The sequence below is a fragment of the Drosophila kikkawai genome, chromosome 2R (assembly GCF_030179895.1).
Source record: "Drosophila kikkawai strain 14028-0561.14 chromosome 2R, DkikHiC1v2, whole genome shotgun sequence".
Taxonomy (NCBI): Eukaryota; Metazoa; Arthropoda; class Insecta; order Diptera; family Drosophilidae; genus Drosophila; species Drosophila kikkawai.
The window spans coordinates 6,465,376-6,491,828 of NC_091729.1; the positions used below are offsets into that span (position 1 = coordinate 6,465,376).

At 36.2% G+C, this 26,453-nt stretch overlaps 1 protein-coding gene across 8 annotated transcripts; it reads right to left on the reverse strand.

The window, feature by feature from the left end:
- Nucleotides 1-2,897: 2,897 nt before the first annotated feature.
- On the reverse strand, nucleotides 2,898-15,716 carry LOC108077762 (lipase 3). 8 transcript variants are annotated; one of them, XM_070284507.1, is made up of 6 exons: nucleotides 15,612-15,716; nucleotides 14,786-15,410; nucleotides 4,014-4,742; nucleotides 3,425-3,963; nucleotides 3,077-3,368; nucleotides 2,898-3,012 (listed from the first exon to the last, which is right to left on the reverse strand). In XM_070284507.1, the coding sequence occupies exons 2-4, from the start codon at nucleotides 14,897-14,899 to the stop codon at nucleotides 3,559-3,561; spliced, it is 1,248 nt and encodes a 415-aa protein (XP_070140608.1). In that variant the 5' UTR covers nucleotides 14,900-15,410; nucleotides 15,612-15,716; the 3' UTR covers nucleotides 2,898-3,012; nucleotides 3,077-3,368; nucleotides 3,425-3,558. The 8 variants fall into 8 exon arrangements, with proteins under 8 accessions (XP_070140608.1, XP_070140610.1, XP_070140615.1 ...); XM_070284509.1 differs by having other exon boundaries at nucleotides 2,999-3,368; nucleotides 4,014-4,202; nucleotides 4,269-4,742; XM_070284514.1 differs by having other exon boundaries at nucleotides 3,005-3,368; nucleotides 4,014-4,757.
- Between the last annotated feature and the right edge of the window lie 10,737 nt (nucleotides 15,717-26,453).

Genomic DNA, 26,453 nt, shown 5'->3' on the forward strand with positions numbered 1-26,453 from the left:
GTTGGTCGACAGTAGTCTCCCTACATCGTTCCTGATGTATAAGTCCAGCAGCTTTTTAGCGTTTTAAGTAGAAATGAGGTGAGGCTTATCGGTCTGTAATCCATGGGGCTCACGTGGCTGTACTTTCCTGCTTTGGGCAGGAAGACAATCCGAGAGGTCCTCCATTGGATAGGGATATAGCCCGTGCTTAAACAAGCTTCATATATTGCGTAGAGCCATGGAGTGATCACATAGTATACATAGCTTCGAATAAGAAAATATTGATGCTTGCTCATGTTTGCCTTTATGAGAAGTGATAGGACTTCATCGATGTTAGCTTTGCTACACTTTGCATTTAATTGAAAGTTGCTCGATCGTAAATCACAAGCTGCAGATTCATTAGTTGTTGAAAGTTGAGAAGTTCTTCGTCTCTTAGTTCTTTTTGATGACTCACTCATCTCGGACACGTAGCCAATGTTATCTGAATTGGACTGGGCGGAATATATCCCAAAATGTATTCGTCCTCTTCGGGGGGATGGTCGGTGGCCGCTGGAATTGTTGGTAGGCTGGCTGCAGAATCCCAAGAAGTAAACCACGTAGAAGGCTTCACAGACTTCAGTTTTATATCTAGCACTTCTAATTTAAAACTAAGTTATATCAATATATAGCAAGAGAAAGGGAGACGAGTAGAAAAGAGGAGACCGAGCGGGAGCAAAAGCTTGATCGCAAGCGCTGGCCGCTTACACTGCCGCTCAGAAATTCGCGCCCTTCTGGCGTGAATATGATCGATGACCTTCCGTAACTTTTCTGCATTGGTGCCGATTGCTGTACACCAATAATTAAATATGTACAAGCGAGTGAAGACACATTGAGAAGAGTCACATACAGAAATATGAATAAAGAAATAAAGCATTAAAAATTAATTAATAAATAATTAATTAATTAATTAATAATTAATGAATTAATTAATAATTAATTTGAACCTAATAAACACAAAACACAAAAGACGAACACAAAGACACAGCACATACAATGCAAAACAATGTTGATTACGCACACATCTGCAAATATCTGCAGCTAGCTTGAACTTTTTTATAGCTTAAGATATTAAGAAATACACTGAAAATGATCACAGTTAAGACTTTAAACTAAACATAAAGAGACAAATACAAAAAATACTACAATTTTTAATAAAATAAATAATTAATTTCATAAAACCGACAACACAAGTTAGTTTTAATTAATATTGATACTTAAAAATAATACCTTTAACTTAAAAATAAATTTTATATAATTAAAATTGGGCAGCGAAATTAGTTGACTGAACACTTTGAAGTTGGCTTCTGTTGTAAAATATTCGCGATGCGCGCAGCTGCGCGTTGCAAATAAACACGATTTCACAACTTCAGTTCTCTTTTTAGAAAGTCCAGTTAGAAATCCAGAAAAATCCGGCTTGATATGAAGAAGCTTGGTCATTTTAGAGGCGATTTGGTTACTTTCGCCAATTTTTGTTGTAATAATTTTTTTGTTTGAGCTAAGGGCGCAACCACTGTGCGATAATACCCCCTTATTAAAAAAAATATATAGACCTGTTGAAATAGCAAGGACTAATATTATTAATGCAAGAGAAATTCTGTTTAATACTTTCAAACGTTACTTATATTTAGCTATGGTTTTGATGGATCTACTAGTCACAGTTTCACAAAAATAAAGAATTGTAGAGTCAATCATTAGTTGATTTTCTTTATATCGCGCTTAAATTTTCAATACCCTATAAATTCTGAGAAATTCAAAATATTCAGTTCTGAAACTTCCACAATGTACTGTGACACATGGATACATTGACCATTGAAAAATAAATGAAAAATCAAACTCCTTATCAGAAAGTGCATCAGAAGCAAGACACAAACTTTTCAAGGCTGACAGAAAAAAACATATCATGCAAGAAAATGTAGCCGGGTTAATAATATGTGTCAGATGTGTTTTACAGAGTTATGAATTCGTTTGATCAGTTACTATCTAGTTTATGCATTACAAAAACCAACAAGACGAGCCTGCCAGCAGAGGTTGTCGATCTTTTGGATTCGCCAATCATATCGTTAGGTGTTGTCGTCAAACGGAGATGATACGTAGAGATGAAGAACATGATAACGATGATGGATGTGATACTTTTGAAATTGACTTTGAGGAAGAGGTACAAGACGATACTAGGTTAGGTTAGACCTAACGGCCCTCACGGGGCCATGCATAGGCCAATATGGCCCTTAGTTGTCCGGAAAATTTTTGGATGGACCTAGAGACCATTAACTAGGGATTCAAGGTCCTCAAAGATCGAGGTGTTTTTCGCAAAGGCAAGTAGTTCACCTGGCTTCCTCCTGGAGGCATCTGTAGGTATCTTATCCTTGGCCACGTTAAGGCCGAACATTTTCAAATGAGACGCTCCAAGGTTTCGGTTGCCTCGGATTCATCACATTTCCGGCACTTGGCGTTGTCGGTAATACCCAGCTTGCATGTCCAGTAGACCTGTTAGAATTCCCACTGTTTGGAGGGGGGCGGCTTTATCCTGAAATGCACTCGATAAATAATAACACGTAGACTGTTCGGAGTTTTACGCGTGCGTCAAAACCTAAAACAAGGCTTGGAAGCTCTATGGACTGGAAGTCCGGAGGGAGAGGGAGAGGAAGAGAGGGCTTACGGGATCATTGGAGGCAGGTAGCGGGATCACACTTGGACTCGGCAGAGAGAAGTGTTGTTGTTGGACTCGAAAATCGGCAGGGAGATTCTAACTACAATTTATATAGAGGAACTTGGGCTACCTGGTTCCCAAAAATTGACTTCGCTGCCGATTACGAGCTTAACTCGTACCCAATCGCAGCCGGCTGCCGAGTGATTGTGGGCTGTAACCCGCTTTATATATGGCCCGGCATAGTCTTGTGTGACCCTTTTCTCACGATGTGCGGCGCGCCCGCCCTTTCATTTCAGATCTTTTTTACCTTGATTTTCCTATGTCGCTAATTGTTTCTATTCTTTATCCTAATGAGTCATACATTAGTTACATAAGTAGAGCAACCGTAAATTGTTTAGGTCCGGGGCTTACCTTACCGCCTCTGCTCACAGACCTTTTCGAGCTCGTCCGCTCTCGCCCCTATTGCGCTTCCGCGCTCTCTCTTTCGTGTGCTCCCGCGCTCCAGAGCTCGGCCTTCAAAATCCGCGGTCAGCCGCCGTCGATATCCCGCTTTCGCTTCAGCGGTGTAAAGCGGGCTGTTACATATGTATATGCAGACGAATAGTGCTGACGAACCTTTACCTGAATTATCCCATGACGCCCTCGCCCTTTTTTTTTGCTAACCTTAACGGGTTGTTCGTTCTGCGCCGTGTAAGTTATATTTCTAGAAAAATTAATTTAAGACAAAATTCGTTAAAGTTGATTTTTTTTAATCATTACCCCTGACTTATGACTATTGACCACATATAATATCACGTGCAGGATGGTACTACAAGCAGAAGTATTCCCATTCTTCATATATCGCTAAAATGTTTAGTTCCGTTTGAATGGACGTGACTAAGAGTTCAAACATCTTAGAAACTTTCGTCCAAGGCATGTTCCAAGTCGTATCGAAGCATTTTTTCTATTATCTTATTATTAATCACCTCTTTCACATTGGATGACCAAAGAAAGTCGTAATGGTTCCAGTCGGAGTACGGAATTCGATAAAGTTCGGCGCAGGGTAACAATGTGGCTAGGAACTCCACGTCCTCCACCGCTGACATATAGTCATTGTCGCTGTAATACATGTCGACGCAACTTTTGATGTTTTGAACATTATAGGAAGGTGGCGTAGCCTGCTGGTAGATTATTTCATTTTGCTCACGTCCGTAGTCGTACTGCCGAAAATCGCCTGAGGTGTAAAGCTGCAGATAGTGGATAATCTGACTGGTAGATGCCCCAGCCGGGTGGGTGGCACAGACGTCTGTAAGCAATGTCTGGAACAGGATAAGTTAGACTAAAAACTAACAAAGGTAACCTTTCTCACCTGGTTTAGATGCTGAGTGCCCCAGCCTCCGATAAAGTCCAGTAGCCCTGAGCACAGAAACTGAAACATTGATCCCTCAGAGCAGACATGCTCACACATCAGCTTCTGCACGCCTGTAATGGGTAGCAGCTCCATGCTTCCAAGCACTGAGCTTAGAAAGGAGGGTGAGCCCAGGAAGATGCGGCCCAACTTGGACAGAATAAAGGAGTGGTTGCGCATATAAGCGATGGGCGCCAATAAGTGCACGGAACGTACTTTCTCGTTATACAGAGGTAGAGTAGACATCAAAACGAAAAACGTGGTGGTGCCCTGCGAGTGTGCCACAAAGTGCAGTGAGCTGGAGTTGCTCTCCTCCAATGCATAGTCCAACATGGCCGCTAGGTCATAGACCCCAATTTCATGCCAGCTGAAACGCCAGAAATCTGATGTATCCGGGTGGATGTGCTTGTGCTGGCGAGAGTATGTGTTGCCCCGAGCGTTTCCCAGCCATACGTCATAGCCGGCGTCAGCAAACATGTACGCCAGAGACGTTTCTGGTCCATTGATAATCCAGTCGTCGGAAGCGCATAGGATGCCATGTTGCAGAAAAACAACAGGTCTTTTAAGAGAGTCATTTGACTGCTGATGCTTTGGTGATGTGGGTATGCGGTAAATGGTCAGGATGTAGTCATCTGGCGTGTGTACTGTGTGCTCTTCCACCGGATAATTATGGTTTGTTATAAGCAAAGCCTGAAAAATTTGTCACTGTAGTCAAATCGTAATAGAAAATAGTAAGTATGTATTTCTTTAGTATTAGTATTTATTTACAATTTCGGCGCAATTAATTTTTATATTTAAAGTTTTTCATTAAGCAAAATAAAGTATGGCTTTAAATATTTATAAACACGAATGGAAAATAGCTTGCGCAAGCCAATGTTTATATACTTTTGCAAATATTACAATAACACTCAGAGAACATTTCTCTTCTTTTATTTTTTAGGTTTCTGTTATTTATTTTCTTTCTGGTCTTTTTAAAAACTTTTTTATATTTATTTATTATTAAGAAAAGCAAATATCTGTAAATTTAAATCTATATCCTTACCTCTGACCGGATTAAGAGTGTTTTTTAACGATATGCTCCGACTCACATCAGGTGGCCAGAGGCAAGGATAGGTGTCTTAAGATTTGTTAATACCCTTGCAGGGTATTAAAATTTCAGTCAGAAATTTACAACGCAGTTGCAGACCTTTCCGACCCTATAAAGTATACATATTCTTGATCAGCATCAACAGCCGAGTCGATCTAGCCATGTCCGTCTATCTGTTTCTACGCAAACTAGTCCCTCAGTTTTAAAGCTATCTGAATGAAACTTTGCATATTGTCTTCTATATACTCTCACTGCTATATATGTCGGAACGGGCTGGATCGGACGACTATATCATATAGCTGCCCTACAAATGTTCGATAAATTTTTATATCATTTTTGAGATTTAGCCATTTAATATTATTTCAGAATTTCGGTTTAATTTTTAGGAAAATCGGACGACTATGTCCTATAGCTGCCATAGGAACGATCGGGAAATTAATAGAAAACAAGAAAGGAAGCTAACTTCGGCACGCCGAAGTTTGTATACCCTTGCAGATTGGTTTTGATGTTTATATTATAGATTTAAATGCTGAGTACACTCACAAAACAAAGTTTCATTACATGTTACCTATACTTATTATGTTTACAGTTTGACAGTTACAGTTTTACATTCCCAGCTTTACATATTTTATACATTTACCGATCGCTTCTATGGCAGCTATATGATATAGTTGCCCGATTTTTATGAAATTTATACCAAATATCTAGAATAACAAGAAAACCCGGCACACCGAAGTTTGTATACCCTTGCAGATTGGTTTTGATGTTTATATTATAAATTTAAATGCTGAAAACACTTCACACTTTCATTACATTTTACCTATACTTATTATGTTTACAGTTTGACAGTTACAGTTTTACATTCCCAGCTTTACATTTTCTCCACATTTACAGATCGTTTATATGACAGCTATATGATATAGTTGTCCGATTTTCATAAAATGTTTACCAAAATTCTGAAATAATAAAATAAGCTTATATATAAAAGTAGATAAGAATATGTTGAAAAACAACGAAGTTATAATTTTTTTCCTATTCATTTTCCGATCCTTCCTATGCACTATGGTTTTTTTCGCGTTTTTTTTGGCATAAACTCTAATTTTAAACCTATTGATCTGTATGTATGTATGTATACATTTTTTAAGCTTCTATGATAGCCTACCAAATTTCAAATGATTTGGGGCACTATTTCATATAGCTGCCATATAACCGATCTGGCCGATTTGCACCAACTTTTTTGTTTTTCAAGCTATTGCTTTGAAATTTGGTTTGTATACATTTTTTAAGCTCCCAAGATGACCTACCAAGTTTCAAATGATTTGGGTATATTTAAAAAAAAAATTTTTTTTTGGCGAATGGGCCAGATCTGTTATATGGCAGCTATATGAAATAGTGCCCCAAATCATTTGAAACTTGGTAGGTCTTCTTGAAAGCTTAAAAAAGGTATTCAAACGAAATTTCAATACAATAGACCTAAAATTGGAGTTTATAGCAAAAAAAAAAAAAACGGAAAAAAACCATACTGATATGGTACTAGAAAATGTTGATTTTTTCGAAAACGTGTGGATTCGGACAAAAACGGTTAGTTTCTCATTAATCTGCACACTTTGGTTAATAGTTTCTCATTTACAACTTTTTGCAACTCTTTGCCATGCAAAAGTACTGATCCACGAAACACAGCTACACTTGTTAAGCTCGCTCTAAAAATACACGTAAACAAAAGACGGTACAATTGGACAAAAACACATAATAACGACAGAAACATTAGTAAACTTTAGTTTTATATACCTGGACAATCGTTTTCCATATTTATTCATTTAACTTCTTCGTAAACTTTTGCCACAACAAACTATCAAAGTCGCACAATTTTTCGCGCCAATTTCATACAAAACAGCTGCTACATAATCAGCTGACTTTAACAGCTGGCCAGCAGAACAGTGTTGCTCCATATGTTAAAGTTACATATTTTTTTATTTGTCTAGGGTATTTAAAAATTAAAAATAAAAAAAAATTTAAGATACATAAAAATAAAAAAATTGACTTTATGCCAAAAAAAACGCGAAAAAACCATAGTGCTATGGCAGCTATAAGATATAGTCGTCCGATTTTCATAACATTTTTACCAAAATTCTGTAATAATATAAAATGGCTATATCTCAAAAATGATGCAAAAATATTGAAAAACTGCCAAGTTATAATTTTTTTTCTAAAAATTTATCGAACATTTGTATGGGAGCTATATGATATAGTCGTCCGATCCGGCCCGTTCCGACATATATAGCAGTGAGAGTATATAGAACACTCTATGCAGATCTCTAGTTTGCGTAGAAACAGACAGACGGACAGATGGGCAGACGGACAGACGGACAGACGGACAGACGGACATGGCTAGATCGACTCGGCTGTTGATGCTGATCAAGAATATATATACTTTATAGGGTCGGAAACGTCTCCTTCACTGCGTTGCAAACTTCTGACTGAAATTATAATACCCTGCAAGGGTATAATAAAACAAGAAAGGAAGCTAACTTCGGCACGCCGAAGTTTGTATACCCTTGCAGATATTATTTCATTGCATTTTACCTATACTTATTATGTTGAGAGTTTGACAGTTACAGTTTTACATTCCCAGTTTTACATTTTCCCTACACCTACCGATCGGTTTATATGGCAGCTATATGATATAGTTGTCCGATTTTCATAAAATTTATACCAAAATTCTGAACTAATAAAATAAGCTTATATCCCAGAGTAGAAAAAAATAGTTTGAAAAACAACGAAGTTATAATTTTTTTTCTATTAATTTCCTGATCGTTCCTATGGCAGCTATATGATATAGTCGTCCGATTTTCATAAAATTTTTACCAAAATTCAGAAATAATATAAAATGATCATATGTCAAAAATAGTGCACATATGTTGAAAAACAGCCAAGTTATAATTTTTTTTCTAAAAATTTATCGAACATTTGTATGGCAGCTATATGATATAGTCGTCCGATCCGGCCCGTTCCGACATATATAGCAGTGAGAGCATATAGAAGACTATATGCAAAGTTTCATTCAGATAGCTTTAAAACTGAGGGACTAGTTTGCGTAGAAACAGACAGACGGACAGACAGACAGACAGACAGACGGACAGACGGACAGACGGACAGACGGACATGGCTAGATCGACTCGGCTGTTGATGCTGATCAAGAATATATATACTTTATAGGGTCGGAAACGTCTCCTTCACTGCGTTGCAAACTTCTGACTGAAATTATAATACCCTGCAAGGGTATAAAAAGCTTATATCTCAGAGTAGATAAAAATACGTTGAAAAACAACGAAGTTATAGTTTTTTTCCTATTAATTTCCCGATTTTCATGAAATTTTTACCGAAATTCTGAAATAATATAAAATGGCGATATAATAATCATGCATAAATGTTGATAAACAGCCAAGTTATAATTTTTTTCTAAAAATTTATCGAACATTTGTATGGCAGCTATATGATATAGTCGTCCGATCCGGCCCGTTCCGACATATATAGCAGTGAGAGTATATAGAAGACCATATGCAAAGTTTCATTCAGATAACTTTAAAACTGAGGGACTAGTTTGCGTAGAAACAGACAGACGGACAGACGGACATGGCTAGATCGACTCGGCTGTTGATGCTGATCAAGAATATATATACTTTATAGGGTCGGAAACGTCTCCTTCACTGCGTTGCAAACTTCTGACTGAAATTATAATACCCTGCAAGGGTATACAAATTATAACTTCTGATGAGCTTTTGTTATTATTTCAGAATTTTGGTATACATATTTTGAAAATAGGACAACAATATCATATAGCTGACATAGAAGCGATCGGTAAAATGTAATGAAACTCTGTTTTGTGTGTGTTTTCAGCATTTAAATTTATAATATAAATATCAAAACCTAATTATTATATGCTATGTATAAATATAGAACTTTTATATAGTTTCGGATCTAATATAATTTTAAGCAAAAATTCCCGTTTTTTTATTTGGTTAAAAAAAATAATTACGTTTTTATTAGACTTCCCCGTAAATTTCTTATAATTTATATATTACAATAACAATATTGGTAGACCTTTTCAGGAAATGCCCATATGTAGAATAATCACTTTTTCTGAAATATATACATAAGTAAATCGATTTATATATAGCATACAAGAATTTGTTTTGAATAAAAAAAAAATTATGTATAATATAATAGAAATTATTACACTCATAAATTTTTTTACCTAAAATCGCCTTAAAAAAAATCTTTTTATGTACCAAAGTAATAACAACTTTCATTAAATTTACCTATACATATTATATTTCCAGTTTTACATTCACAGCTTACATTCTTTCCTAAATCTAGCGATCGTTCCTATGGCTCCTATGATATATTCGTCCGATTCGTGATGATTATTGAACGCCGAAGTTCTGAAATAATAAAAAATAGCCATATCGCAAGGAAGATGAAAGTAAGTTGAAATACAGCGCAATTAATTTTGTTTTGTAATTTTCTTATCGTTTCTATGGCAGCTATATGATATGGTCGTAAGATCCTGCCCATTCCGACATATATATCAGTTTTAAAGATACTTGTGTTGAGAAACAGAATGCCTAATCAATGCCTTCTTTTTTATCAATTAGACTTATTTTGTTCTTTAGTCATGCTGAATTAAAAGTAATTTTACAAATTAATGGTCCTCATAAGAAGCAGCAGCTTCAATGGCAACTAAGTACAGGCCCGTGTAGGGGCGTGGCTCCAATGCTAAATATGTAGAGGATCCTACCCCAGAGTGAAGTTTTGCCGGTACTGACGCCGTGATGGGAGCACTACAGCAAGCATTTAAATTAAGTTTAATGGAAGTCTCGGACTAAGTCTTCTTGTAGAAAAGAATTGAGTGGTTTAAAAATCCAGTGCAATTATAATTACTTTCATGAAAAAGACCTGGAAGGCATAACAACAGGAAAGCAAAAGGCCGTCAAGAATAATATGGATAGCTCCTCAGCCTCAGCTCCTCATCCTTGATCCTGTGCTTTGATCTCGTCATCCTCCTGACACTGTTCATCTTTTCCTCCTAGTTTTTTAGGACCAAGTTGGATGCTAGTTTTACCCTGGGTTGGGCCGATGAGTTCGCCGAAGGAGTATATTGGGTCTGTCATTGGTGCCACCATGTTTATTACTGAGCCTGACCCCGATTCCTTGTTCAGATACACCACATTACTGTAATATTCATAGAGGCTTTTGGCAGCTGTCCCAGGAACGTTTGATTTGACAGTCGTTGAGCGACAAATTTGAAAACAAAGCAAATACAGCTAAATATAGTTTAAAAGCTAATTATTCCTTCCAAATATGCCACACTCTACGTGCTTTATGTTACATGTGGTCCCACTTTAAAAATTAAATCCCCTTCTCATTAGTTTTGTCTACTCTTTGGATCATAAAAAATTCGAAATCAGCCCTTATGAGATTTTGAATATATATGAATATTTTTTTTCTTCATATTTTATTTACAATCTGTCTTGTGACAATAAGTAAATTTTATAACTAATATTTGCATAACAGGAATAGTAGATTTCCAGTGAAACCTACTACTAAATATATTTTATCCTTTACATATGTTTACCTATCAGGAAGATCAAGAATGTGAAGTCTTTTGAGTCTTCTTACTGTTAGGCTATTGTCTACTAGACCTAGGGCTAAATTATTTTCGTGATTGTGAAGACTGTCTGTATATTTCTTACTATATTTTTTAATTTCTTATCTTATAGTTGGAATATTTAGATCCTTGTGAATGTTTGCATTTGATTCATAAAATGGAGCGTTAACAGTTTGACGCAATGCTTTTGATTGGTAGCGCTGCAGAATTTTGATGTTTGAATTTCTAGCTGTACCCCAGAGCTGTATAGCGTAGGTCCAAACAGGCTTCAAAATAGCTTTGTAGAGGAGAACTTTGTTTTCCATAGTGGCTAATGATTTTCGACTTAGCAACCAGGACATTTTTAGTGTTTTCAGTCTGAGCTGTTGACTTTTTGCTTTAATATGGTGTTTCCATGTTAATCTGCGAAGTGCATGCCAAGATGCTTCACACAGGCATCTTTTGGAATTGCTTAGCCGTTCAGTGTGACATTTTGGCAGTTTCTTGGCCTTAGTGCAAATGTTATTTGGACAGATTTCGAGGAGTTGATTTTAATTTTCCAGCGAAGAAACCAGGCTTCAATCAGATTGAGCTCACATTGCAATAGGTGAGATGCTTCATCTCTAGATGAGCTTGTTGCCAGAATGGCTGCATCGTCAGCGTATGTTGCAACGGTGCAGTGGTTGGTTACTGGCATATCTGCCGTATATAAAGTGTAAAGGACTGGTTCCAGTACACTTCCTTGAGGAACGCCTGCGTTTATGGGAAGTAGTGATGACGCGTCACTTCTCTGCTGAACGTAGAAGCATTTTTTAGACAAATAGGATCTCAGTATATTCTTGCCCCAATATGTCCCCAATTGTTACTATTTAATATAAACCGCCTACCTCTACCTTAGAGAAAAATCATTAGAGGAACTAAAATTCCTTGTCATTTAATTCATTTAAATTTAGTGCGGATAAATTCTGACGCAATATGTGCTTTTGCGGTTGTACAACTGCCAAAATAGTTGGTAAATGCTCAATTTCAAATTTGCAACTGCCAATTCGACAGTCTTTGCTTACGTTTTCATGAGCCACAGCTGATCGATCAGCTGTTCGGATGCGGATGCGCTTTAACGCAGCTCTGTGGGAACACGAGTTTCACTTTTTTTTTAAATCCCAACCGTTCCTCACAAATGCGCTGAGTGGGAAGACAGTATAAGAAGAAGAAACTATCGCCCAACTATCGCCAATAGAAGGGCGTAAAATTTAGATGCACAACGGATGCGGTAAAAAAAGAGAAATTTCGGAGCGGCAAAACCATCTGTTCAACGGACGGGGGATGCAGATGCAAGCTCTATGGGAATATTGGAAAATTAGGAACAATAAAATGTTTTCGGTGGCGTGGTTCGTGGGTTGCAAAACTAATTTATAATAATTGTTTTCGTACTACATAGAATTTTTAGAAAAATTTATACATTTTTATGGATTAAAGGGTAAAAACATAAATTTAAATGTTTTCGCATACATTACTGCGTGAATACTTCTGCGAGGAATTAATAAATTCATAGTTATTCGCTGCGAAATGCAGCCTTATTGTTTACCTTTTTCGATCATTGAAGTCGGATTACAACAAAAGTCGGAGCAAAATAACATATATAGTTGGCTCTTTCAAGATTCTAATGAAGTGGTTAATGAATGAAAACTGCATTACTGTATCATTAGGGCATAAATAGTTGTGAGGTTGACGATGAGGACGAACAAGATGGGACAGATGATTTGGATGAAGATCAGTTCTATCGAAGAAATGTCCAGCACGCAACCTGCAACTCGCTGTAAAAGACTTTTAACAACACCTCGATTCAGGGGATTTTATTGTAAAGGGTATATAAATTAATTTTTATCTATAAAAGTATAATTATTATAATTAAGCTATTTTGTATTTTTCTGGGGTGTAGGTATTTGATAACTGATGAGTCTTTGCCACAACCTGTATTAGATGTTAAGCAAGTTTCAAAAATTTTAGAAACTCTGCAAAAGACGTCTTTAAAGTTCCGTAAAACTTACAGGAAATTATTGGTTTGACTTCAAACAGGCTTTTTAGTACCTTGGAACCAGCTTATCTTGCCACAGTAAAGCTGCAAAGCACTCAAATGTTTATAGCTGACTTCTATAAGCTATGGCTGGAGCTTCAGCTCACTGTTTACGTAATGAACGCTGATGAAAGTCAAGTTTTAATTCAGTACATCCGTGAAAGGGAAAAATCAAAAATCGTTTTTATTTTAAATATATATACATATTTTTTTTCGAACAGAAAGACGGACACACATGTACATTCTCGATTGACCCTTAGCTGGAATACCCTTGTAGCTATGGCTAAAAGTTATTAAAATGGGTTAAATATGTATTTACATATGCACACAAATGTGTATGTATGTGTATAATTGGCCGAACGATTTTTGATCAAATTTATATTGTGAAATTTTCTGAGGGTGTACGCAGAGATATGCGACTGAGTGTCAGAGGTTCAAGATAACATCTGTATGTACATTTAGCCTTCGATTATTAGCCACCGAAACCGACAAAGAAAATGTATAAACGTACATATATACCCATTGACTTCATCACCCGAATGTCACCAGCCAAAGTCCAACGCACGGTGCGTCACACAGCAAAGGCGATTATTATCGAAACAATATAAAAGTTCGTCAAGTCGTGCAAGTAGCCAGTGCCGATCACATTTAGATTTGGCAAGCTTTCTTTCTTTGGCTACTGGGCCGATACCGTCCCATCTTATCAGAGCAGCTGATTGTGGCGAATTGTTAGGGTGTTGACTCGATTTAGCAATGCTAACGATCGTCCACGTAGTGACGATAAGACTGTGTGCAAACTACTATGTTGTGTGACTATCATATACATACATACCTAAATTAAGTCGGTGCAATACGGGCCACTTTTCAAAAATTTATTATGGCGAAACGGCTAAAGTTTGGTTAATAAATTAAAAACCATATAATAACACAACATTTCAATAGTTTTTGGTAAATTTTGTATTGAAAAATATTTAGAGGTAGAGGAGTTATAGGGAATCTCCCGCGTCGCCTCCAAAAAAAAGTTGGTTTGCGGTGTACATCCTAACTGTCCACTAAATCATTCGATCTACAAAAATTATACCTCATTCGGTAAAGGATAAGTGTCCCGTAGTATTCACGAAGCGTTTTCATTTTTAAAAATTTTCCCCAATTTTTTATCAAAATTTGAAGTCAAAACCCCAATTTTTAATTTAAAAAATTAGTTACTTTGTTAAATAAAAAATATATAATATATTAAAATTTAACATTTAAAAAAGCTCGACGTGAGTAGAAGAAGTTATGTTCCAAATTTCAAACCGATTGGATCAGTAGATTTTGAGTTATCGTGTACACCGATTTTCAAAATGGCACTTTTCAGGAAAGCGCTTTAAACTTTGTGATTCTCATGCATTGAACACCAGACGACCTTCGTTCAACTCTGCATAACTTCGTCAATTTTCCTATGATCGATGTAAAATTTGAACACAATATTCTTAAGATATTGAGCCTTTAAAATAAAAAAAAAAAATTTTACGAAAAAAAAAATTAAATAATGAACAATAATAAACTATATCAAATACGATTAAAACAGCAAGAACTTAGAATACATACATTCGAAATATTGGACAATTTGAAAAAAATTAGGTTTTGTATAAACCTGCATTTTGCCGCGTAGAGTATTATAACTTATACTTATATATATTCTAAGTGAATTGGTTTTTTAATGAAACAATATTAAATGTCTTTTTTGAACATTTTTCCTTCTCGGAGCGTAAACGTCGGCTTCAGTATAAATGCACGTAGTGTATGTTATTGGTTATATACCAATCGTGTTCAACATTTTCTTTTGGCAAATTTCTATATAAAGCAGTACAATCGAAGCAAGCACCAGTTTTCTTGACAAAAATGTGAAGTAACTTATGTACATATATTTTATATAAACTTACCGTCAGCTTGTGACCAGCTACCAATTTCGTCAGTCCTCCGAGCAGAAATATTATGAAAAACAGTGGCAGTAACTCCGATACATTCGAGTTGCAGATGTACTTGCTTGCAAACATTTTGTGGGCAATCTTTTTAATAACTATTAATTTTAATGGACAGGCAGTGGAAACGTACTACATAATGGTCATTAAGACACTAATACAAGTTTATGCTTCGTGTACTTGATTCCGGCAAAGATTACCGAAGCCTTTGGCCACTGCTCTTTGCCTTTTTCGTTAGCCTTTCGATTTGATACTAAACATTGTTTGGCGTTTTTCTATTGTTTTTATTGTCAGTATCTTGGTTGTTTAGTAGTTAGTTGTACACTGCTTGTTTTGATTTTAATTGTTTTGATTACAATTTATTTTCTTTATATTTCTTAATCGCACTTTCCCACTGATAAGTTGGACTCTCCACGCTATCGGTGGGATGGAGTCCATCCATGCAAATAAACTGATACTTAATCAGCTTGAGATTGGATTATATGTACATATGTAATAATAATCTGGTAATTGTTTATAAATAATTATGCGTAGTATGTATTTATGTCCATACCAGTAAGTAGGCCTTGCCTCTAGGCAATCTGATCTGCAAATAAATCGTTTGTAAGAGTCAAGCGCGCGAATTATGTTTGTATAAATGTATGTCCGGCAGTCTACATGCATACATATGTGGACGTGGAGTTGACCAAGGCATCCAAAGTATTGAAATCATGTCAGTTTGTTTAAATTCATTCGGCATTTATATTCGATCTACATATAATTTGGTCATTTGTTTTAACCCACTTGCCTGTATATATGTGTATATGTGTATTTGACATTACGTAATATTATTCTACATTATTTATTTTCAAACCGGCTAGCGTCGATACGCTCTTGCTGTTTGCGCTTAATTCGCACAACTAAAACTAGCTTAGACTCGGGGTAGTGCTAGTAGCTAAATCATCGATTCGAAAAGCTTGCGAAGAGCGAAAAGCTTCTTATTGTGATCGTCGAAGATATTGTAAGCTTTACATGACAAAAAGAGTTCACCAAATCAATCTTTGTTGATTGTGGCGGCTTTCAAGGAAATTATTTTTTAACTGCAAAAATTATGCCTGCGAAAATGGAAAGGCGTTCCAGATCAAGAGAGTAAATAGCTGATATCGTGGTATAACATTAATTCATTTCATTTATAACAGGCCCAATGGAGGAAAAGTTTAAGGAAAACAAGAAAGGAAGCTAACTTCGGCACGCCGAAGTTTGTATATCCTTGCAGATTGGTTTTGATGTTTATATTATAGACTTAAATTCTGATAACACACACAAAACAGAGTTTTATTACATTTTACCTATACTTATTATGTTTACAAATTGACAGTTACACCTACCAATCGCTTCTATGGCAGCTATATCGGTTACACCGATCAAAGAAGGTAAACAATAAGAATACCGCCCTTTGAAATAGACAAATAATTTCCAATGATATTGCGCCAATAAATTAAGGTGTAACCTAAAATCGGTTAAGTAGTTTAGGAGTCCATGGCGGACAAACAACGTGACACGTGATTTATTTATTTGTGTCGTAGTTCTCAGAAGGGTTGAATTGGACGAACGCTAAAGATATTTGGCACTCACTTTTAGTTGTCGCTGAGTTACTCAGCTGCGACATTGGTTCCTGGTAAGACATGGATTATGGGTATTCCTTCTCTTTTGAGAGAGTGAGATCTCTCCTGCTGTTCTCGTAGCGCTCTCTTAAAGAGCTCTCTAAAGAGCGAGTGAGGCCCGGTCGCTCAAGAGAGAGAGGGAGAGAGAATCGAAAAGCTATAGTCGTCACTTTGAATTTGGCTCTTGGCGTGATCGGAACTAAAGTGCTATCGAAATGGTAGACTCTGAAAATACACCTTCCCCGTTATCAGAAGTGCATTAGAAGCATAAAACCGTGCCTTGTTGGAACTACTAAAATCAATTAACCCACCGCGAGTGCCATTAGCGGAAACAAAATCGAATTCCATAACATTCCCGAAATTTGACCCGGATAGTGTTGACAGTTGCATTAATTTTTGCTGAAAACACTTGCACTTGTTATGGATCTCAGTAAAGCTATGCAAGGAAGTGCTTCTCAATTCTGCTTTACCAGGAATTGTTTGTGCAACGAATTGATGGTATCGAAACCCCGGCAGCGAGCGACCTCGATGAACATCTTCAATGGGCATCCAAATTCAGGAGAGAATTTACCCGAATATAGCAACCGCCTGGTGACGTCGCTCATGTCCAAATTCAAATTGAAAGAAATCATCGTTTTGACGCAGCTTCCTAACTTGGATGATCGGCTGTTAAAATCAAGGTTTACGGGCGCAGTACAAATCCGTAACCATCTGCAGCAACAATTAAATGCATATTCGTATTCAAAACGCAACAAATCCTTTGGAAACGAAGACGTAAGAAAGAAAATGAAGCTGCCATCTCTAGTGAAGTGTCATTACTATGGCCATAAGATTGCGGATTGTCACAAAAGGCGAACGGACGACCTCTACTCCACAATAACAACAACGCGCAGGTAACAACAGGACATGCTTCACATGTGGGGAGCTTGGGCATTATTCTTCGGAATGTCCACGGATTCGCCATAATCTTAAGGATGTCGAGATAAACAAACAATAAACTTGGTGGCCAGAGAACCAACTGGAGTTTTGAAACAGTTTGGTCTATTCCATTTTGTTTTGATTCAGGCGCTGAGTGTTCTCTTGAAAAGGAAAGAGTTGCAGCGAAGTTACAAGGGAAGCGTCAGTCTAGGACAGTGGTTTTGAGCAGTGTTTAAAAAACTGCAGTCGAATTAGCATAAGTCGCAATAGTTTTGCTTTCCACTACTTCAACTGCGAGCGATATTATAAAATGAAAAAAATCATTCTGCTTCTGCTTCTGAACAAATCAGAAGTCGCAGTCAAAGCATAGTCAAAAATCAAACAGCGACCAAAATCAAAAATCAGCAGCAGTTGCCGCTTTTCGTTTTCTTGCTTTTCGCTTTGCTGTTGCTTTCGTCGTAGACGTAAGTCGCTGCTGTGGCACGCGTCGACTTTCGGAAGTCGTCGGCAGCTACAGTCGCATAAGTCGCTGCATTCGACTTTTTGCTACTTTTGATTTTGGTAGCTGTTGCTTTCGATCAGCAGCGTAAGTCAAAATTAGCAAGAATATGCAGATCGTGGAGTCGCCTGTTGTTTTCGATCGTCGCGACATTTTTTTATGACCTATTAGTTTGATTAATTTTTTGGCAATTAATTATTTCGTACTTCTTGTACCTTTTTATTCATGTTTTTTATCTTATTTTTTAATCTTTACGAAAAATAACACAATAAATCAAAAATGGGAGTAATTGAATATCAATAAAAACAAAATTAATTAAAATAAAAACATAAAAAAAGTTTGAGTGTAAATAAACTTATTTATTTTCATTTTCAAATAGTGGCAAGGTGTCAATGGCCACATCCAAAAAGCTGGGATTTAACTTAACCACCAATATGTTCTCAAGAACATCCTGGCTTAAACGATTGCGGTAGTCGGTAAGCACCAGTCTCAGAGTGGAGAATGCTCGTTCAATCGAAACCTGTTATTAAATAAATAAATAAATAACAAAACTTCAATTATTTATGCCATTTTAATTTACCTGAGTTGGCGGTACAGCAAAGCAAACATTACTTATTACGTACAACTCCTGATCGGTATCCTGTTTACCTTTCCAATACGATACCATGTCTATATCAATCCTTTGATACGAAAGTTGAAGATTTTCAATTTTTGTATATACGTATATACTGTTCACTTCCGAATGAACGCCTTGCGATAAATATGCTTCTAACAACTCATCTTCTTCGTCAAAAATGTAATTGTTCATTTGATTAAAACTGGAATTCGGAGTTGAGCACATATGGCCAAGAGGGTTTAGATTATATAATCTGTCCCAAATAGATTTCAAATGATTTATAGCATCACTTTTTTGTTGCAATGACAATATATGTTGAAAGCGAGGATCCAGAAACAAGCAAGAAACTACGAATTTATTATATAACAATGTTTTTGTTCGTATTTCTATAGAATTCAAAATTTTATTTCCGATAGTTTTTGTTAAATCCTGAGTTGAATCCTTTACCATTTTTTCTGTTGAAATTTTAAGCTTTAGCCATTGGGCGTAAAAGTTACTGTAATGAAATTGCTCCTCTTGAAATTTTTTTATTGATTTTTGCAAGGGACTAAAAACATTGCAATACGTCTCAATAAAATCCCAAAACGAGGAATCCATGTCAAAATTATCCTCATCCGTTTTGTTTTTGACCGATTCAATTTTTCTTAACAAGTCCTTAGCTTCCAACAAGTTTTGTAGCATTGTGTAGGTAGATCCCCACTTGGTTGGACAATCTAGTTGTGGCATTTTCAATTTTTTGAGCTCAAAAGTTTCGCGATATCCATTCGATGCTTTTCTTATGTATTTTGTCAAATTTCGACAATTGAGTATGAACTTAAGTATGTCCGGTGATTTATTTACATCAATCGCAACCAGCTGTGCTGTATGTGCAGCACAACGACAAACTTGAATATTACCTATTAATACATAGGGCACTTTTTCCATGAACTCAATTTTTTGTATATAATCGTCGTTGGTGCACTCTTCGTCGTCCTCTTCATTGTTTTGTTCAGAAAGATATGATAAAATATTTGTAGTTTTAACCATATTGGCACCGTTGTCAGAAGTAATGGAAACAATTTGATTTAAATTTATATTATATCAGTTGAGGACTTTGATTACTTCGGCGGCAAGATTATTAGATCCACTTGATCCTGCACCATTTAATTCAATCATCCCCAGAATAATTGATTTTATTTGAGCAGCTCTTATGTATTGTGCACTTATTCCAAAAATATTTCTGGACATTCGGGTTGCACTATCTATTTTTAAGGACAATAATGTGCTCTTAAGTTCACTTGTTATGTGAGATCTTATATTATTTGCGACAACTTCGAGTGTTTTTTTGCAGTTTAATGCATTTAATTTCATTATTTTGCCATCCGCAGTCTTCAGGCCTTCGCATATTGGATCGAGAATATTCCTCATATTTGGTGAATTTAAGACATTAAAAGGGATGCTGTCTTCTGTTACCAGTCCTATATAGGATCTTATTAGTTGTTTTTTATTAACTTCTATTTTAGTTTTTTTTTTCTGATTGTTTTAATTAAGGAACTCGTGGATGACGTTTCAATATTTTCAAGATTTTGCACGTTTAAATTAATTTTGTGTTGTTTTATTAAGTGTGTTTTTAAATTCGAAAGTCTATTGTTTTAAAGAGAGTTATTGCATACATTGCATATTGCTAAACCCTCGTCTGCCTTATTTTCGAAATACTTCCTCACTTCACTTGGAGCCATGGCTAAATACGTGTGAGTCCCGCAGCAAACTAACTACAAGTAAAATCAAAAGAAGCAAAGCAGAGCGACGGCGGCTACGAGCGACTTCCACGATCTGCATATTCTTGCTAATTTTGACTTACGCTGCTGATCGAAACAAACAGCTACCAAAATCAAAAGTAGCAAAAAGTCGAATGCAGCGACTTATGCGACTGTAGCTGCCGACGACTTCCGAAAGTCGACGCGTGCCACAGCAGCGACTTACGTCTACGACGAAAGCAACAGCAAAGCGAAAAGCAAGAAAACGAAAAGCGGCAACTGCTGCTGATTTTTGATTTTGGTCGCTGTTTGATTTTTGACTATGCTTTGACTGCGACTTCTGATTTGCAGAATCAAAATAATGCGAAATGAAGCTTACCACAGTTTTCTAAACACTGGTTTTGAGGGGAATCGAATATGAAACCTTCTTAGCCGTATGACACTCTTATAGTGGGATGACACTGCCGCATTAATTAGAGACTTCATTAAAGATTTGACAGCGCTATAGCGTTTTACACAAGTGCGAGCAAGACGACTCTATGGCGCTCTAATGCATTAGAATAATGCATTAGCTACTTCATTGCCGCGGTAATCGATAGATCTACATATTATATACTAGATACTCGATAACAAAATACGGGTTTAATGAAGAAAATTGTAATTGAAAAATGTATTAGCCAGTTCATTGACAGTATGGTCTCACAATGAGAATTTTATTTTTATATCATTTCGCTTGTTTTTTGAACTGAAAATATATTAGAAAATTAGCAAAAATAATATGTTTTGCGGTAGCAAGGTTCTTGCGCTGTAAAATTAATTAAAATTATTTTTTTTGTAATAATTAAAAAAATTTTAAGCATTATAGGTTAAAAACATAAATTTAAAGGATTCTGCATTTATTTATGCAATAATACTTCGACGAGGAATTCAGAAATTTATAATAATACGCCGCGAAAGGCCGCCGTTTTTTTTGTTTACCTTTTACGGTCGGTGTGACCGTAGTCGTATTACCAAAATAATCCAAGCAAAATTCAAGCAAAATTACACAAAATTACACATATAGTTGACTCTTTCAAGGTTCTAATGAAGTAGCTAATTAATGAAAACTGCATTACTGTATCATATGGGCATAACTATTGCTCATTTTTTTGGAACTTTACCTTCAATCTTAGCTTAGATCCGTTGGGAATCGTAAGCTTCGATGTAAAGGCAAAAGCAAACCCTGAAAATCGGCAATAGTTCTTTTTGTTGTTTTTAACCAGTCGTTTGGCATGCAAGTCTCTCAGACTTGCCAGACGTCTCTCAGAAACGCCAGACCTGCGTCGTTGTTTTTGTAAATCTTCACGGTTCCCTGAACGCGAGCACCGACTGCAATATGCCCTGTTCCTATCTCAGTAGATGAAATTTTATTCATTCGAATACATATGTAGGGTAAGGTGGGGTAAAGCAGACAGTGTGGGTAAACCCGACCTCCCTCTGTTTTCCAAAATCGGAAGCACTACGCAAACTAATATTAGTGTTGTCGTGTAGAGCATCGAAAACAATGAAAATGGTGGTATGACAGCATTTTATTAGTCAACATTGAGATGGTCAAACGACAACAAGTTTGTTTTCACAATTTTGACTTTCATTTTTGTGCATAATTAACTGCAGGATATTTCTTTTTGTCAAAGTTATCGCATGAAAAAATAAGTGGATTTAGATTCTTTGAATAAAGTCCTACAAAGTGCATATAAGTTTGGTTCATTTTTTTTTCATAATTTCTTTTTTAATTGCGTTTTTATGAAAAATTACGTGGTGGGGCAAATCCGACCTCTAAATAGTGGGGTAAATCCTGCCGCAAAAAAAGCCAAAAAACAACTATCACACCAAAAACCATCAACATCGCAGCCAACCAGACGTTCAACTCGAACCAAAAAACGCCAGCAAGCTATTTGAGCAGCGAATCAGATGATACTGATTAATTATTTTGCTATTTTCAATTTTTTAATTCTATTATCTTTTATTACCATTATATAATATAACATTGATTGATTTATCATTGCAAAACCTATATTTAGGTTATATCTGTACTAAATCAACCAAAAACATAGGCGGTTTACCCCATCATTTTTGAACATAGCAAAAATGAACTTTTTCGTAAAACGCTTGTATCTCAAAACTTTTCAAAGGTATGAATAAAATGCTATGCATAGAAAGTTGCGCAGAAGTCTAACCTTTAATTTGGTATATATAACGACTTGATCCGATGTAAAATAAGCATGTTATAGCCAAAACCATTTACTAGGTCGGCTTTACCCCACCTTACCCTACATATATGCAACAAATATGAAATGAATGCTGAAACATTAAGAAATATATTATAACATATAACACTCTTATTTGTATCATTAACCCAATAGCGAATATGCATATATTGTTAGGGTACCTAGAGCGAAAAGTAGCAAAAGACCAAATATTCTTGCTGGCCCGAAATGAAATGGTCGCACACATGCACCCGTGTACGTGAATGCATGAACACGCATACATGTAAAGGCCTGACGCTAACAGCTGACAGCTAACATGGGACCGGTCGCTAACAGCTAAAATCTAACAGACGGTCTGTCGCTAGCAGCAAACAGTTAACATGGGACCGCTCGCTAAGAAATTTTTGTGTCCATTTTCGTTGTATGAAATGACCAGTCTATATGTTGTATGGTTAGTGCCATAAGCCAAGCTTTAAAGCTTTTACGTATGGAGGCGTGGGCTTTTTTGGGGCGAATCTCCCCTTTGGTTTAGTTTGTTTTTATTAGCATCGACCTATATTTGTTAGCATTCGTAATTGCAGACTTGAGGTCATAGCCGGCTTCGATTTTAGAAAAATCAAAGGCTCGGCTTTAGCTAAAAACAACAAAAAGAACTTGTCAATAGACAAGTAGCAGCTGTGGTGACGATCGTTTCGTTAGCGCTACCCAACTCATCAGACCACTTGCTAACTATTGCTAATATTCTTGGTACTTTAACTTCAATCTTAGCTTAGACCCGTTGGGAATCGTAAGCTTCGATGTAAAGGCAAAAGCAAACCCTGAAAATCGGTTTTTAACCTATAATGCTTAAAATTTTTTTAATTATTACCAAAAAAAAAAAATTTAATTAATTTTACAGCGCAAGAACCTTGCCACCGCAAAACATATTATTTTTCCTAATTTTCTAATATTTTTTTTGTTCAAAAACCAGCGAAATTATATAAAAATAAAATTCTCATTGTGATACAACACTGATTTCGGCCGTTAGTCCGAGCCTGACTTGGGACAGCGGTCTGGGAACAGGACTGGGGCTCTGAGAGGTCACACTTTGGGACCCCCATATAAGTATGCCCATTTAAACGCTATAACAAAGTCTGTATAATCATGCTGATAAATATCCAATAAAATTTAAGAAAAACTGTGATTCTAATAAAATACAGTGCCAAAACAAAATATTGAATTGTGGAAAGTTTTTATAATTCATTATTCATGCAATTTAATACTGTCTTCCCACACAGCGCATTTGTGAGGAACGTTTGGGATTTTAAAAAAAGGTGAATCTCGTGTTCCCACACACCATCAAAGCGCATTCACCATCCGAACAGCTGATCGATCAGCTGTGGCTCATGAAAACGTAAGCACAGACTGTCGAATTGGCAGTTGCAAATTTGAAATGGAGCATTTACCAACTATTTTGGTTGTTGTACAACAGCAAAAGGCACAGATTGCGTCAGAAAATATCCGCACTTAAAACTTAACATTAATTAGATGACGAGGAATTTGAGTTTCTCTAATGATGTTTCTCTAATGATTTTTCTTTAACAAAGAGCAAATTCTCCGTTGAGTGTGTATAGGTAGTATAGGCTTCCCAAATCTATAATTAAAGAAGAAGTAGGCGTTTTATATTAAATAGTAGCAATTGGGGACACTTTGGGGCAAGAATATACAAAAAAACAAAAACACCAACAACTATTATGGGCCTGCTTGTAGCTTTTAACGCCACATTTTAAATTCCATATCTAATTTGTTCCTCGCCAAGTGTGTATACACTTTCGTAGTGTTGGTCAAATTTTCACTGTTAATAGCAATATGACACTCTAATGCAGTTTTCATTAATTAGCTACTTCATTAGAACCTTGAAAGAGACAACTATATGTGTGATTTTGCTTGGATTTTGCTTGGATTATTTTGATAACACGACTGTAAAAGGTAAACAAAAAAAAACGCCCGTCATTCGCGGCGTATTACTATGAATTTCTGAATTCCTCGTCGAATTAATAAATGCAGAATCCTTTAAATTTATGTTTTTAACCTGCAGAGCTTAAAATTTGTTTAATTATTACAAAAAAAGAAAATTTAATTAATTTTACAGCGCAAGAACCTTGCCACCGCAAAACATATTATTCTCCTAATTTTCTAATATTTTTTCAGTTCAAAAAACCAGCGAAATTATATAAAAATAAAATTCTCATTGTGAGACCATACTGTCAATGAGCTGGCTAATACATTTTTCAATTACAATTTTCTTCATTAAACCCGTATTTGGTTAAGCCTAGTACTCTGACGAGAAAAATCCGCTGTATAAATTTAGACAGCGGCCAAACTCCATATAAAAACGGTGTCGAAAAAAGAAGAAGAAGAACATTTAGCCACGTCGTTTTTTCCGGTACTCTGACGACGAAAATGAAGCCTGCGAAAATTGAATGGCGTTGCCAGATCAAGATAGTAAACAGCTGATTTCGCGCTGTCTAAATAATTCATTTTATTTATTTAGACACCCCTAATGGAGGGAAAGTTGAAGGAAAAAGGTGGCATTGATAGGGGCTGTCAAGGGGAAGCCCATAATATGGAATTTAACCCACAAAGGACATTTTAATGCCATATTTATTAATATTTTAAATATTTTTTTTGAATATTTGTTTACAAACAGCTGTCCAATGTGACCAATGAAAATCCTTAAACGCCATAAAAAGTACACTTTCATGACATTTCAGGATTTTCCTTAATTTTTTTTGGTCACACTAGCTCGGTAGCTAAATAAACAGCGATTCCGCAGTCTAATTTAGACAGCGGGTTTTTCTCGTCAGAGTACTAGGCTTTATAGAGTATCTAGTATTTTTATGTAGAACTATCGATTATCGCGCCAATGAAGTAGCTAATGCATTATTTTAATGCATTAGAGCGCCATATAGTCGTCTTGCTCGCACTTGTGTAAAACGCTATAACGTTGTCAAATGTTTAATGAAGTCTCTAATTAATGCGACAGTGTCATGCCAGTATAATGCATTATTCTAATGCATTAGACCGCCATATAGTCGTCTTGCTCGGACTTGTAAAACGCTATAGCGCTGTCAAATCTTTAATGAAGTCTCTAATTAACGCGCCTGTGTCATACGGCTATAAGAAAAAGAAATCAGAGTTGCACCGAATGACTATCGTCAAACAAACGGTCGTTAGATTTAGATGCGCTTCGATGCCGGTCCATTTGAGAAAACTCGGAACGGCAAAACCTTATAGCCATATGACACAGGCTCATTAATTAGAGACTTCATTAAAGATTTGACAGCGCTATAGCGCAATATTTTTATATAATTATATTTTTATATAATTTCGCTGGTTTTTGAACTGAAAAAATATTAGAAAATTAGGAAAATAATATGTTTTGCGGTGGCAAGGTTCTTGCGCTGTAAAATTAATTACATATTTTTTTGTTGTAATAATTAAAAAAATTTTAATCACTGTAGGTTAAAAACATAAATTTAAAGGATTCTGCATTTATTAATGCAAGAATACTTCGACGAGGAATTCAGAAATTCATAGTTATACGCCGCGAATGACGGCCGTTTTTTTGTTTACCTTTTACGGTCGGTTTGACCGTAGTCGTATTACCAAAATAATCCAAGCAAAATGACACATATAGTGGACTCTTTCAAGGTTCTAATTAAGTAGCTAATTAATGAAAACTGCATTAGAGTATCATATGGCTATTATGGTCCGTCTGTTCAACGGACGGTGGATGCGCTTTGACGGTGTGTGTGAAGACCCTAATAGTCGCCACAGGAATACCCTGAATGTATTTAAAAATTCAGCATTATCGATAGTTTAATACCGGCGGAACCAACAATCGATTGGTATTAATCGGCAGCTCTGGCGTATGGAACTGGTGTTTGACTCCTCTCACCCTGAGCATTGTGCTCTTTCTATCTCTCTTC

Coding starts and splice junctions, on each gene's coding strand:
- LOC108077762 (XM_070284507.1), bottom strand. CDS start 14,899: ATGTTTGCAAGCAAGTACATCTGCAACTCGAATGTATCGGAGTTACTG. Junction 4,743..14,785: donor TAGCTGGTCACAAGCTGACG/GTAAGTTTATAT, acceptor CAAATTTTTCAG/GCTTTGCTTATAACAAACCA. Junction 3,964..4,013: donor GCACTCAGCATCTAAACCAG/GTGAGAAAGGTT, acceptor ATCCTGTTCCAG/ACATTGCTTACAGACGTCTG.